Source organism: Erinaceus europaeus, chromosome 13 (genome assembly GCF_950295315.1).
Source record: "Erinaceus europaeus chromosome 13, mEriEur2.1, whole genome shotgun sequence".
In the NCBI taxonomy this organism is placed as follows: Eukaryota; Metazoa; Chordata; class Mammalia; order Eulipotyphla; family Erinaceidae; genus Erinaceus; species Erinaceus europaeus.
In genome coordinates, this window is record NC_080174.1 from 60,342,006 (window position 1) to 60,357,630 (window position 15,625).

Sequence of the window (15,625 nt, forward strand, 5' to 3'; positions counted from 1 at the left end):
TCTTTTCTAATCTTGTTTTTCAACTTCGGCCTGAGAGTGAGATCATCCCATATTCATCCTTCTGTTTCTGACTTATTTCACTCAACATGATTTTTTCAAGGTCCATCCAAGATCGGCTGAAAACGGTGAAGTCACCATTTTTTACAGCTGAGTAGTATTCCATTGTGTATATATACCACAACTTGCTCAGCCACTCATCTGTTGTTGGACACCTGGGTTGCTTCCAGGTACTGTTGTTGTAGTTATTGTTGTCATTGATGTCATCATTGTTGGATACGAGAGAGAAATGGAGAGAGGAGAGAAAGACAGAGAGGGGGAGAGAAAGACAGACACCTGTAGACCTACTTCACCGCTGGGGGGTTCTAGCCGGGATCCTTACGCTGGTATCTGCGCTTTGCGCCACCTGCGCTTAATCCACTGCGCTACCGCCGGACTCCCGATAGTCTTTTTGAAAGGCCGAGCCTCTAGCCATGATGCTGCTAGGGTTAAGGGCAGCATTGGGATTTAAGAACTCCTGTAAGTGTCCCTATTCAAAGTTTCCACCTCGGAGCACTGTAAGTAAGTAAGTAAGTAAGTAAGTAAATAAATAAATAAATAAATAAGGGCAGAGGTAGGTTGCATAGTGGTTAAGCAAAGAGACTCTCATGCCTGAGGCTCCAAAGTTCCAGGTTCAATCCCCCAACACCACCATAGACCAGAACTGAGAAGTGCTCTAGTAAAAAGAAAAAAGGAAAAAAGAAAAACAAGGAAATAAATAAATAGCACTGTAGCTCTTTACCGAGCCCAGGTGTGCCAAACTTCAGCACAAATGCAACTAGAAGGAAGCATGTCATTTTTCTTCTCTGACTTCAGAACTCTCCTCTTGTATGCTAAGCTCAAACTGAATTTGGAATTGGGTTGCTATAGAACTCGTAGGGTAGTATGTAGTCTTCATGCATGAGATAACATATACATAAGGAGGTTCCTTGGGAATGCAAGGGGTGCTGAATGGAATGTCAGAAACTTAATCTCTATATTTTCCAGAGAGAATTATACTTCTGGGGACCAGATGGTGGCACACCTGGTTGAGCACACATGTTACAATGAGTAAGGACAGGGTTGGAATCCTTACTGCAGGGGGAAAGCTTTGAGTGGTGAAGCAGTGCTGCAGGTCTCTCTCTCTCTCTCTTTCTCTCTCTCTCCCTTCCTATCTCCCTCTATCCTCTCAATTTCTAGCTATCTCTATCCAATAAATAAAGATAAAAAAGAAAGACAGGTTCACCAGCATAAGCCAGTGCTGAGAAGTGCTCTGGTAAAAAAAAAAAGAAGAAGAAGAAGAAGAAAAAAAAGAAAAGAAAAGAAATTAGACTTCGGGGGCCAGGTGGTGGCACAACTGGTTGAGCGCACATGTTACAGTGTGCAAGGACCCAGGTTCAAGCCCCTGGCCCCCACCTGCAGGGGGAAAGCTTCACAAGTGGTGAAGCAGTGCTGCAGGTGTCCCTCTCTCTCCCTATCACCCCCTTCCCTCTCAATTTCTGACTGTCTCTATCAAGCAAATAAATAAAGATTTAAAAAAATTTAAAAAAAAGAAATTAGACTTCAATATCCCATATACAAGGACTTAAGTTCCAGTTTCTGGCCATCACATAGGAATCCTATGCAATGCAGATGTTTCATAAGCACTGAAACAGTGCTACAGTGTCTCTCCTCTTTTCTTGTCTATCACTCAGCCTGTTTCTCACTCTCTAAATCAATCAATCTTTGTAAAGCCATTCTTACCCATGTGCCTCTTTGTGCCATGTGTTTTCACTCTTCCTAAATAAAAAGCTTAAAAAGAAATTCTTATGAGATAGGGCACACATGGAGAAGCTTTGGGATCCTGGCAACAAAGTTATGAAGTTGATAATTACCTTCTTTTCCTTTCATCTACACACTGTCAAACTGGAAGTGGTACTTAGCTTTGCCTGCTGGAGAATTCTGGTTAGGGATGCCAGGCAATGAAGAGATTCTTTGAAGCAGTGGTTGGGAAGCATAAGAATATAAGCAAGCTGTGGTCCGGGAGGTGATGTAGTGGATAAAGCAGCGGACTCTCAAACATGAGGTCCTGAGTTTAATTCCTGGCAAGCACATGTACCAAAGTGATGTCTGGCTCTTTCTCCTCCTACATTTCTCATTAATAAATAAATAAATAAATAAATAATACATAAAATATTTTTTTTAAAAGAATATAAGTAAGCTATCAGGAGCCAGGTGGTGACACACCTAGTTCTGCAAACATGTTACAATTGGATCAAGGACCCAGGTTCAAGCTCCCAGGCCCACCTGCAGGGGGAAAGCTTTGTGACTGGCAAAGCAGTGCTTCCAGTATCTCTCTCTCTATCTCCTCCTTCCCTCTCCATTACTGACTATCTCCATCCAATAGATAAAGATAATAAAAACAAATTTAAACAATGTATTAAAAAAACAATTTACTTTCATTTCCCATTAGACACATTTGAAAATTCCTTGAAATATCTAGGAAGACTTCCTTAAGATTTATTTTTGTATTTACTAATTGTAAATTAATAGAGGGGAGAGGAAGAACCAGAGCAACAGTCTGCTACATTTGAATGCTGGGAATCGAACTCAGGACCTTATGCTTGAGACTCCAACACATAATCCAATGTGCTATCCCCTGGGCCATTCTGGAGAGACTTTTGAAAGGAACTATAGTCTCACATGAGTAAATGGAACTTAAGCATCATTGTGATAGAAAATTAATATTGAGATTGCTTCTTTGCAGTCTATAGCTGGCAAGATCTGCAATAGTGTGATTGCATAAAACCATAGTGAAGATTCAACAAGATCGTGTATACAAAGGGAGTAAGGTTGATGATCTGGGAGGTGGCTCAGTGGATAAAGCATTGGAGTCTCAAGCATGAGGTTCCAAGTTTGATCCCAGACATTGCCATGTGCCAGAGTGACTCTCGGATTCTCTCTTTCATTAACAAATAAATCTTTGGGAGCTGGGCAGTAACGCACTGTGTTAAGTGCAAATAGTACAAAACCCAAGGATCTGCACGAGGATCCTGGTGCGAGCCCCCTGCTCCCCACCTGCAGGGGGGTCACTTCGCAAGTAGTGAAGCAGGCCTGCAGGTGTCTTTCTCTCCCTCTCTGTCTTCCCCTCCTCTTTCAATTTCTCTCTGTCCTATCCAACAACAAACATAGAAAAAAGATGGCTGCCAGGAGCAGTGGGGGCAGGCACGGAGCCCTAGTGATAGCCCTGGAGGAAGAAAAAAACAACCTTAATTTGGCTTCCATAGGATCAGCATAGCAGTCAGAGCCCCAGCAAAAGCACTTTCCCTGTGCAAGAAATCCACTAGTTACTTTGACCATACAGGAAACAATCATCCTCACAACAATGTTGTATGTTTGCACAGAGGCAAATAGTTCTTGAGGCCTTTTAACAATAAAACCTTGGTTGAGTCTCACTTGGGACCTTTGAGGGATAGTGTCATGTCCATTTTATGGCTACAGTGATGTAAATTTAGAGATTAAATACTTTTTCCATGATTTTTATAACTGATTAGTATCGCAATTAAGGCTAGAACCAGGTTTGCCTGTCTCTAAAGGCTGAGCTTTGGTTACTTTATTTTGTTTTCCAAATTTTAACCAGAGCACTGTCCAGCTCTGGTGTATGGTGGCGCTAGGGATTTCATCTGAGGCATGAAAGTATTTTTGCATAGCCATTCTTTCCTTCTTTCTTTCTTTCTTTTTTTTTTTTGGCCTCCAGGGTTATTGCTGGGGCTCGGTGCCTGTACCACGAATCCTCTGCTCCTGGAAGCTGTTGTTTTTTTTCCCTTTTGTTGCCCTTGTTGTTTTATTGTTGTGGTTATTATTATTATTGCTGTTATTGATGTCGCTGTTGATGGATAGGACAGAGAAATGGAGAGAGGAGGGGAAGACAGAGAGGGGGAGAGAAAGCTAGACACCTGCAGACCTACTTCAGCGCCTGTGAAGCAACTCCCCTGCAGGTGGGGAGCTGGGGGCTCAAACTAGGATCTTTGTGCTGGTCCTTGCACTTTGCGCCATGTTTACTTAACCCGCTGCGCTACTGCCCAACCCTTATAGCCATTATTTCTATCTCACCAGCCCTGTCTCCAAGGCTGAACTCTTGTTTCTTTCTCTAAATATGTCTCCTTGGTGCTTCCTTTATGGAGACCCATAGTACTTCCTGGAAAAAAAAAATAATAATAAGGCTTTTATAGCGCCCAAACTTTATTTTCCTCAAGTAGATAGGATCCTCAAATTAGTCACTAGATAGCCATGTTGCCAGTCCACTCAGGGAATTTGTATTAGCTGGAATAGAGGAAACCTAGGAAAAGAATGCCTCAAGGAATGTTCTGATGTATTAGAAACCTTGCTGCATAGAAGGTGGCACAGTTGGTGAAGTGTTGGACTCTCAAGCATGAGATATTGAGTTCAATCCTTGTCATGCATCCTATGTTCCAGAGTGATACTCTAGCCTCTCTCTTGCTCGCATCCCCTCTCCCTTTCTCCATATATATCAACATACATTGAAAAACAAGAAAGGACAAGACACTTTACTAGATGAAATCAGTTGGGTCTGGCTCTGCTCAGAGCAAAGAAAGGCAGAAACACTCTAGGGTTCTTCCATTAAGAATCAGGATACTGGGAGTCGGGGTGGTAGCGCAGCAGGTTAAGCACATGTGGTGAGAAGCACAAGGACCAGCGTAAGGATCTCAGTTCGAGCCCCTGGCTCCCCACCTGCAGGGGAGTCGCTTCACAGGCAGTGAAGCAGGTCTGCAGGTGTCTATCTTTCTCTCCCCTTCTCTGTCTTCCCTTCCTCTCTCTATTTCTCTGTTCTATCCAACAGCAAAGGCATTAATAACAACAGTAACAACAATAATAACAAGAGCAACAAAAAATGGGGGGAAAAATAGCCTCCAGTAGCAGTGGATTTGCAGTGCCAGCACCGAGTCCTAGCAATAACCCTGGAGGCAAAAAAAAAGAATCAGAATACTGGGAGCTGGGTGATGATGGTGCTCCTGGTTGAGTGCACACATTACCATGCACTGGACCAGGGTTCAAGCCCCTCCTCCCCACCTAAAGAGGGGAAACTTCATAAGTGGTGAAGTAAGTACTGCAGATGTCTCTGTGTCTCTCTCCATCTCTTTTTCTCTCTTCCCTCTCAATTTCTCTCTGTCCTATTAAAAAAAAAATCCTGCCAGATGTATTGGATTCATTGTGCAGACACCAAACTCCCGTGACAACCCCATGGACAAATGAGAGAGAAGGGCGGGAGTAGATAGCATAATGGTTATGCAAAGAGACTCTCATGCCTGAGGCTCTAAAGTTCCAGGTTCAAAAACCAGCACCACACCACACCATCATAAACAAGAGCTGAGCAGTGCTCTGATTAAAAAAAAGAAAGAAAAGAGAAAAAAAAATCAGGATATAAATCCTACTACATCCCTAGCAAGAGACCTGGGTGATACATTGGGCTCAAGAGTTATATGATATTTCTCTGTATTTTCTTTTCAATCTTACTGTAAGATTAATATTGCTTGGGAGTTGGGTGGTAGCGCAGCTGGTTAAGCGCAGGTGACGCAAAGTGCAAGGGCCGGCATAAGGGTCCCGGTTCGCCCCTGGCTCCCCACCTGCAGGGAAGTTACTTCACAGGCAGTGAAATAGGTCTGCAGGTATCTATCTTTCTCTCTTCCTCTCTGTCTTCCCCTCCTCTCTCCATTTCTCTCTGCCCTATCCAACAACAATGACATCAATAACAACAACAATAATAACTACAATAATAAAAACAAGGGCAACAAAAGAGAATAAATAAATATTTTTAAAAGATTAATATTTCTATTTATTTATTTATTTATTTATTTTTCCCAGAGCACTGCTCAGCTCTGGTTATAGTGGTGTAGGGATTGAACCTAGGACTTTGGAGCCTCAGGCATAAGAGTCTCTTTGCATAACCATTATGCTACCAACCCTGCACCTTAAAAAATATATATTTATTTATTATTGGATAGAGACTGAGAGAAATTGAGAGAAGAGGAGGAGGAGGGGAGAGGGAGAAAGAGAGAGACAGAAAGACACCTGTAGCCCTATTTCACCACTCGTGAAGCATTCCCCCTGCAGTGGGGACCAGGGGCTTGAACCTGGGTCCTTGCATACTGTAATGTGATCACTTAACCTGTTGCATCATGACCTGGCCCATTAAATTATTAATTAGGGGGTTGGACGGTAGCGCAGCGGGTTAAGCGCACATGGCGCAAAGTGGAAGGACCGGCATAAGGATCCCAGTTTGAACCCCCTAGCTCCCCACCTGCAGGGGGGTCGCTTCACAGGCAGGGAAGCAGGTCTGCAGGTGTCTGTCTTTTTCTTCCCCTCCTCTCTCGATTTCTCTCTGTCTTTTCCAACAACAACATCATCAATAACAACAACAATAATAACCACAAAACGATAAGGGGGGGGCAACAGAAGGGAGGGAAAGGAAAGAAAAAGGATCCCAATGTTCCTAGAAGGCCTCCATCTGCTTTCTTCCTGTTTTGCTCTGAACATCGCCCAAAGATAAAAAGTGAACACCCTGGCCTATCCATTGGGGATACTGCAAAAAAGCTGGGTGTAATGTGGTCTAAACAGTTAGCTAAAGATAAACAGCCATCTGAGCAGAAAGCAGCTAAACTAAACGAAAAATCTGAAAAGGATAATGCTGCATACTGTGCCAAGGGCAAAAATGAAGCAGGAAAGAAGAGTCCTGGCAGGCCAGCAGGCTCAAAGAATGAGCCAGACTATGAGGAAGAGGAGGAAGAAGATGAAGATGATGAGGAAGAGGAGGAAGACGAAGAACAAGAGGTTATCCTGTGTTGATGTGTGAATCATGCATGTGTGCTCAGGCAACTGTTTTGCTAAGAATATGAATTCAAGTGCAGTTCAATATTAGCTTCAATATAAAAACTGTACAGATTTTTGTATAGCTAAAATTCTTTGTAGAGAAAATACTTTTTTATATTTATTTATTTCCTTTTGTTGCTCTTTTTTAATATTTATTTTATTTATTCCCTTTTGTTGCCCTTGTTGTTTTATTGTTGTAGTTATTATTGTTGTTGTCGTTGTTGGATAGGACAGAGAGAAATGGAGAGAGGAGGGGAAGACAGAGAGGAGGAGAGAAAGATAGACACCTGCAGACCTGCTTCACCGCCTGTGAAACGACTCCCCTACTGGTGGGGAGCCGGGGTTCGAACCGGGATCCTTATGCCGGTCCCTGTGCTTTGCGCCACCTGCGCTTAACCCGCTGCGCTACAGCCCGACTCCCTTGTTGCTCTTTTTTAATTGTTGTTATTGATGTCGTCGTTGTTTGACAGGACAGAGAGAAATGGAGAGAGGAGGGAAGGATAGAGGGGGAAGAGAAAGAGAGACACCTGCAGACCTGCTTCACCACCTGTGAAGCGACTCTCCTACAGGTGGGGAGCGGGAGGCTGGAACCGGGATCCTTAAGCCGGTCCTTGCACTTTGCGCCATGTGCGCTTAATCCACTGCACTACTGCCCGACTCCTGAGAAAATATTTTTTATAAAAATGCAGGTTGTAGCTTTTTGGGGGGCTACTACATTTAGATTCTAAAGCTTTTGATGTTGAGTGTTTCCAAATATTTAGTAGTTTCTTTAATTTCTTGACTTGTATATGCTACCACAGCAAACTTGTAAGAATTAGTATCAGTAGTAAATTTTGGGTTTTTTAAGAAAAAAATTTTGTTATAAAATTATGTATATTTAAAAAAAATAAAAGGAACAAGAAATGCATAGAAATATCAAATAGTTCCAGAAAAACCCCATCTCTACGACTCCAGCAAGTTAAAAGAGAAACAGAATGATTTTTAGGTCTTAAATGGAGTTTAAGCCTGATATTAAAGAGCTAACCTAATGGGAGCAGGTGATTGGAATAAGTGACTCAATAGTGATCCACAGACCTCCACAGGTATAAAACAACATATAGATAACATACACACAGTTTCTTTCTTTCTTGCCTCTAGGATTATTGCTGGAGCTTACCCAACACTATGAATCCACTGCTCTTGGCCATTTCTTCGTTGTCTGTCTTTCTTTTCCAGTAGGACAGAGAGAAATCAATAGGGGAGAGGAGAGATAGAAAGGGAGAGAGAAAGGTAGGCACTTGCAGACCTGCTTCACCAGTTGTGAAGCTTCCCCCCTGCAGGTGGGGAGCCAGGGCCTTGAACCTGGGTCCTTATGTGCTTAGTACTATGTGCGCCTAAGTGGATACTCCACCACCCAGACCCCCTCACAGTTATTTTTCTTGTGGTATTATTTATAAAGGCAAAAAATATAGAAAAATCTAAAATATAATCAAGGGAGAGTGTTTGAACAAAGTGTACTTCCACCACCACCCCAACAAGATACCCTTTGCTATTTAAAAACAAAAACAAACAAGAATGAGAATAACCTAGCAACTCCACTTCTGGATATATATGCAAGTGAATTGAAAGCCAGAACTTGTATGTAGACACATGTATAAAGCAGCATTAGACAAAAGCTGTAAATAGTCAAGCACATGCAATGGATTATTATTTAATCTTTGAAAGGAAGGAAGTTCTGGAACATACTATAATACAGATGAAACTTGGCACTATTTTAAGTGAAATAAAGTCAGTCACAAGGGTCACATATTGACTGATTCTACTTACGTAAGTTGCCTGGATTAATAGTTCAAGAGGTTGTGCAGTGGATAAAGCGTTGGACTCTGCAACATGAGGTTCCAAATTAGATCCCTGGCATCACATGTGCCAGAGTGATGCCCTGTCAGGCAGCCCCCCTGCTCTGCTCCATCGCTGATACTATGGTCTATTTACATAATCATTATTTTGCCTGATACCCGCCCTGTCTGCGGGGTATTAATTTATCCCACCGGTTAAAACCTTCGCAACAGCTGCTATGGTTGCTTTCTACCTTCACGCTCTTTTCTCCACCCCCTCTCCTAGCCATTTCCTTTTCCCACTTGCCACTTCAAATAAGTTGTGTGTGTGTGTGTGTGTGTGTGTGTGTGTGTGTGTGTGTGTGTGTACCTAGAGTAGTCAGCTGCTTCAGAGACTAAGTATAATGATAGTTACCAAGAGTTGGTAGGGAGAAGAATGAGTACAGAATTTCACTTGAGCAGGACTACCAAGTACTAGAGATACATTAAAATCATGTAAGAGTACTTAATGGCATAGAATTGTGCATTTTAGAAGAGTTTAAATGAGTGGTGAAACAGGGATACAGGTGTCTCTCTGTCTCTCTACTTCTCTGTCTCCTCCTCCCCTCTCAATTTCTCTCTGTCTCTATCCAATAATAAATAAATAAAAGTATTTTTAAAATTTTTTATATATATTTATTTTTATTTTCCTGTTTGTTGCCATTGTTGTTGTTATTGTTGTTGTTGTTATTGATGTCATCATTGCTGGATAGGATAGAGAGAAATGGAGAGAGGAGGGAAAGAGAGAGGGGGAGAGAAAGATAGACACCGAAGACCTGCTTCACCACCTGTGAAGTGATTCCCCTGCAGGTGGGGAGCCAGGGGCTCGAACCAGGATCTTTACACCGGTCCTTGTGCTTCACGTGCGCTTAACCCGCTGTGCCTATCCCTCTGCGCCACCGCTCGGCCCCCAAATAAAATTATTTTTAAAAATGAGAAGAGAGGCTGGGGAAATAGCATAATGATTATGCAAAAAGACTTCTATGCCTGAGACTCCAAAGTTTCAGGTTCAATCCATAACACCATTATAAACCAGAGCTGAATAGTGCCCTTGCATCTGTCTCTCTCATTAAAATAAATCTAAATTTTTTTAATTGAGGATAAAATATTTTAAAGGTTTTATTTATTTATTAATGAGAAAGATAGGAGGAGAGGGAGAAAGAATATCACTCTGGTACATGTGCTACCAGGGATTGAGCTTGGGACCTCACGCTTGAAAGTCCAATGCTTTATCCACTGTGTCACCTTCCGGACCATAGGATAAACTATATTTACTTTACAGTATAGTATCCTTGGCATATTAAGTGGAAAAAAAATAGAAAGGTATAGAACAAAAGGATAAAGTATTTATTTTTCATCTATTATTTTAGTTTATTTAGAACTAATGTGTCTGGCTAAGAGGTTATCTCCTAGGGCTAGAGACACAGCATAATGGTTATGCAAAAAGACTCTCATTCTTGAGGCAATGAGGTCCCAGGTTCAATCCCCAGCCCCACCATAATCCAGAATTGAGCAGTGCTCTAGTCTTTTTCTCTCTCTACCCTCCCCAACTGCCACCACCACCCCCCATAACCCAGAGTTGAGCAGTGCTCTGGTCTCTCTTGTTCTTTCTCTCTCAAATAAAATGAAGTATAAAACAAATAAGACTATCTATTACTACCTAGAAAGAAACAAACTGCCATATTGTGAGCTGTGTCATGGAAGGAGACATTTGGAGAACAGTTGAGTGTGGCTTCTTATTGACAGGAAGAAACAGAGAACCTCAATCCAACAAGGAAATGACTGCTGCCAACAACTACATGAACTTGGAATCAGATCACTTTCCAGTTGAGTCTCAGATGATTATAACTTTGTGAAACCCTGAGATGAGGGGATCCAACTAAATTATATCCAGATTCCTCATTCTCTGAGATTTTCAGATAACTGATGTTTATCACTTATGAAACATCCCCCTCCTGTAGGTGGAGACCGGGGGCTTGAACATGGGTCCTTGTGCATGGTAACTTGTGTGCTCAACCAGGTGCACTATTGCCTGGTCCCATCAAACCAATTTTTTATGTAAAAAGTGTTTAATCGCTTTAAAAAATGTTTTATTTATTAATGAGATTGAGAGAGTAAGAGATAGAACCACTCTAGCACGTGCAATACCAGGGATTGACCTCAGAACCTTATATCACAATATCCAACACTTTATTCACTGTACTACCCAAACCAACACTCAAGTACCTAGGCTATTTGAGCTATTTTCAAATAAATTCAGTCATCATCTCTGGGGGGTAGGCAAGGTATTGTTTAAAAACTCAGGTGATTCTACTGTGTAGCCAGGATTAAGAACTACAGCCTTTGATACAAGCAACTGTCTTTGCAAATGTACTTTGTGAAAAAAGACCCAGTTGGAAAAAACATCCTGTCTGAGGTATAATTCTCTGACTAAACCCAGCTCCTGGAAGCCCTGAAACTGACCCCCAGAGGAAATATAATCCAGATCACAAGATGTCCAGCCAGCATTCATCTCTTCTCTTAGCCAAAATAAAGCAATAAGTATTAAATAAAGGTCAAAATCAAAACATGTTTTAGCTACAAAGTGGTTCTCAACCAAGAAGGTTCAAGGCATTTTAAATTATGAGGGAAGTAAGAACAATGGTGGACTGTGAATTTTGAGTTCAGTTCTGCTTTTGATGTGTAAATAAATGACCTTGGTTTTCTGTTGACTTGCTTGCCAAATTAGTTTATATAATGACTACAGGATAACTGAGTATTTCTGGGATAGGAACCAAAAACTAGTCATGGATACTTCATATAATTTCCTGAAGCTCCTTTCCTTCCAGAATCCTCTTCCTAAAGAAACTACTACATTATTGACTACCTTCTATATATTTCAGGTTCATATATTTCTTTGGTTAATAAAATAAATTATATTTGTCTCTGTCACTGCTAATTCAACAGCAAGTTTTATATTCAAACTTAAAAGCAGAATCTATCAAATGATGTTTCCTCCCTATTGTAACCCAAACTATTATTTCCCAGGTGACATTGTAGTTGGATACTTGTAGGTTCTTTCCAGAAAATTGGGATAACAATTTCTAGATATATGGGGGCCAGGTTGTGGCGCACCTGGTTGAATGTACATGTTAGTTATAGTGCACAAGGTCCCAGGTTTGAGCCCCCAGTCCCCACCTGCAGGGGGAAAGCTTCACGAGTAGTGAAGCAGGGCTGCAGGTGTATCTCTGTCTCTCTCTATATATATCACCCCTTCCCATTCAATTTCTGGATGTCTCTATCAAATAAATAAAGATAATAAAAATACAAATAAAGAATTTCCAGATATGAAATACAAATTTAGGAACCAGTGATGGTGGTGCACTTGTTTAAGTGTACATATTACTATGCATGAGGACCTGAATTCAAGCCCCTGTCCTCATCTGGAAGGAGGAAGCTTCATGAGTGATGAGTGAAGCAGTGCCATAAGTGTCTCTTTCTCATTCCATCTCAATCTCCTCCATGCCTCTTAATTTTTCTCTGTCCTATCAAAAAAAAAAAAAAAAAGAGAGAGAGAGATTAAACTTCCAGAGGCGAAGCTACGAGCAGCAGATCACTTTCTCTCCTCTTCTCTCCTCTCCTCTCCTCTCCTCTCCTCTCCTCTCCTCTCCTCTTCTCTCCTTTCCTCTCCTCTCTTCTCCTCTCCTTTCCCAGAACAACTAGGAATAACAAAGGAGACCACCCGGGACCGAAACAAGACAGGACTAGAATGACCACAGAAACCCAGTAAATCACCCATGAGTACAAACACGTGTGGCTGGTGACAGAGAGGAGAGAGGAGCCTAAGGAGAGATTAAGTGACTGCTAACAGTTCAGCAGTTTATCAGTGGAGACACCACCTCCAGTCTGCTACACCAACAAGGGGACAGCTTAAGGGAGGAGAGGACTCCCCAGAGACTCACCAAGTGCAACTCTGAGTCTCCATTGTTACTACCCTCAGAATCTGGAGCTGCGACAGGGAGGGAAACCAGGGGACAGAGATCTAACCAGGAAACTCAGGAGAAGACCTATAACTTGGTGGCATAGCTGAGGGGCTGTGAAAGTCTCTTTGCATAACCACTGGATTATCTCTGGCACACCCTGCTTTATCTCTTGGTCAGGAGTCAGTGATTAAGCTAAGAAGCCTATTGATAGTTTAAAAGCCCTCAGGCTCCCATAGCCAACAGGGAAGGAAAAAAAAAAAGAAAGAGGCTTTTAAACCACTGAGCTCCAACTCAGGGATTGAAACAACTGTTAATTTCCACCACTGTAAACACTTTAATTAACATACTTAGACACAAGTCAATCCAGACAATAGTGATGAGTAATTTGAAAAGTACTGATAAAGTACTGTTATGATAACTCATAACATAATATATAAAATGGTTAAAACAACAAGAAGAAATATTGGAGAATCGAACCAGGACAAGAGTCCAGCTAAAAGTCCTCCAGAGGGTGAAGCACAAAATAACGAGTTCAACAACCAAACATTAGCTAAGGAAATAATAACAGGAGTGAGTAAAGAATTTGAAAAAATTATAATCAGAAAATCAGGAACACCAGACTTCCCTGGATTGAAGACCCCACCAATATGTCCTGGAGCTCAGCTTCCCCAGAGACCCACCCTATTAGGGAAAGAGAGAGGCAGACTGGGAGTATGGACCGACCAGTCAACGCCCATGTTCAGTGGGGAAGCAATTACAGAAGCCAGACCTTCTACCTTCTGCAACCCTCAATGACCCTGGGTCCATGCTCCCAGAGGGATAGAGAATGCGAAAGCTATCAGGGGAGGGGGTGGGATATGGAGATTGGGTGGTGGGAATTGTGTGGAGTTGTACCCCTCCTACCCTATGGTTTTGTTAATTAATCCTTTCTTAAATTAAAAAAAAAACTAAAATAAATAAATAAATAAATAAATTTGGCGTAAAAAAAAAAAGAAAATCAGGAACAACAAATGAGAATATGGAAGAAAATACTAATTATCTCATGGTTATTAGAGAGCTGAAAGCTGAAATCGCTGAGCTAAGAATGCAACTAGCAGCACAAGCTAAAACAGTATCAGAGCAGGGCAACAAAATAGAGGAACTCCAGAAAACAGTAGAAGGCAGAGAGAATAGAATCTATGAGTCTGAAGACAGAATTAGCAAGATTGAGGATGAATTAGAGACAACTAAAAAAGAAGTAAGAGATCTCAAAAAGAGATTAAGGGATGCTGAAAACAACAACAGAGTCCTATGGGATGACTTCAAAAGAAACAATATATGCATTATTGGCATACCAGAGGAAGAAAGACAAGGAGAGGAAGAAAGCATTTTCCAGGCCATAGTAGCTGAAAACTTCCCTAGTCTAGACAACATCAAAGACATAAAGATTCAAGAAGCCCAGAGAGTCCCAAACAGAATTAACCCAGACCTAAAGACACCAAGACATATCATACTTAGAATGGAAAGGAATAAGGATAAAGAAAGGATCCTGAAGGCTGCAAGAGAAAAACAAAGAGTCACCTACAAAGGAAAACCCATAAGATTAGCAGCAGACTTCTCCACACAAACACTACAGAAGAGAATGGCAAGATATCTATCGAGTGCTCAATGAGAAAGGCTTTCAGCCAAGAATACTATATCCTGCTAGACTGTCATTCAGACTAGATGGAGGCATCAAAACCTTCTCAGACAAGCAACAGTTGAAGGAATCAACCATCACCAAGCCTGCCCTGAAAGAAGTTCTGAAAGGTCTCCTATAAACAATGAGACCACCACAAATAGGACATATATCAAAACACTCTTAAAACTCTACAAGAATGGCGTTAAAATATCTTCAATCTTTGATATCAATAAATGTCAATGGCCTGAATTCACCTATTAAAAGACACAGAGTAGGAAGATGGATCAGAAAACACAACCCAACAATATGCTGTCTACAGGAAACCCACCGAACTCAACAAGACAAACACGGACTTAAAGTGAAAGGATGGAAAACTATCATACAAGCCAATGGCCCACAAAAAAGGGCAGGAACAGCTATTCTCACATCTGACATGATAGACTTTAAAATAGATAAGATTAAAAAAGATAGGAATGGACACTACTTAATGCTCAGAGGATCAGTCAATCAAGGGGCCTTAACTATTATTAACATCTATGCACCCAATGAGAAGCCATCTAAATACATCAAACTTCTACTGAAAGAGCTACAGCAATATATTAACAGTAACACAATCATAGGAGGGGACTTCAACACCCCACTCTCTCAACTTGACAGATCATCCAGGCAGAAAATCAATAAAGACATAAGGGATCTAAATGAAGAGATAGATAAACTAGAACTATTGGACATTTTCAGAGTCATTCATCCCAAGAAACTGGAATACACATTTTACTCAAATCCACATGGGTCATTCTCAAGGATAGACCATATGTTAGGCCACAAAGACAGCATCAGCCAATTCAAGAGAATTGAAATCATCCCAAGCATCTTCTCAGACCACAGTGGAATTAAACTAACACTTAACAATCAACAAAAGATTAGTAATAGTCCCAAAATGTGGAAGCTCAACAGTACACTTTTTTTTTTTTTCCTCCTCCAGGGTTATTGCTGGGCTCGGTGCCTGCACCATGAATCCACCACTCCTGGAGGCCATTTTTTTTTCACCTTTTGTTGCCCTTGTAGCTTCGTTGTGGTTATTATTATTGCCCTTGTTGACACAATTCGTTGTTGGATAGGACAGAGAGAAATGGAGAGAGGAGGGGAAGACAGAGAAGGGGAGAGAAAGATAGACACTTGCAGACCTGCTTCACCGCCTGTGAAGCGACTCCCCTGCAGGTGGGGAGCCGGGGGCTCAAACCGGGATCCTTACGCTGGTCCCTGCACTT

General features: G+C 41.6%; 2 protein-coding genes across 2 annotated transcripts in view; both read left to right on the forward strand.

Annotated features, from left to right (window-relative positions):
- Window positions 1-15,625, forward strand: part of IPP (intracisternal A particle-promoted polypeptide) — a 365,210-nt gene that overhangs the window by 286,911 nt on the left and 62,674 nt on the right. The window lies entirely within an intron of this gene.
- Window positions 6,192-7,312, forward strand: LOC103127568 (high mobility group protein B2-like). Its single transcript, XM_060205096.1, has 2 exons — window positions 6,192-6,223; window positions 6,456-7,312. Exons 1-2 carry the CDS (start codon window positions 6,192-6,194, stop codon window positions 6,856-6,858), a joined length of 435 nt encoding a protein of 144 aa, XP_060061079.1. The 3' UTR covers window positions 6,859-7,312.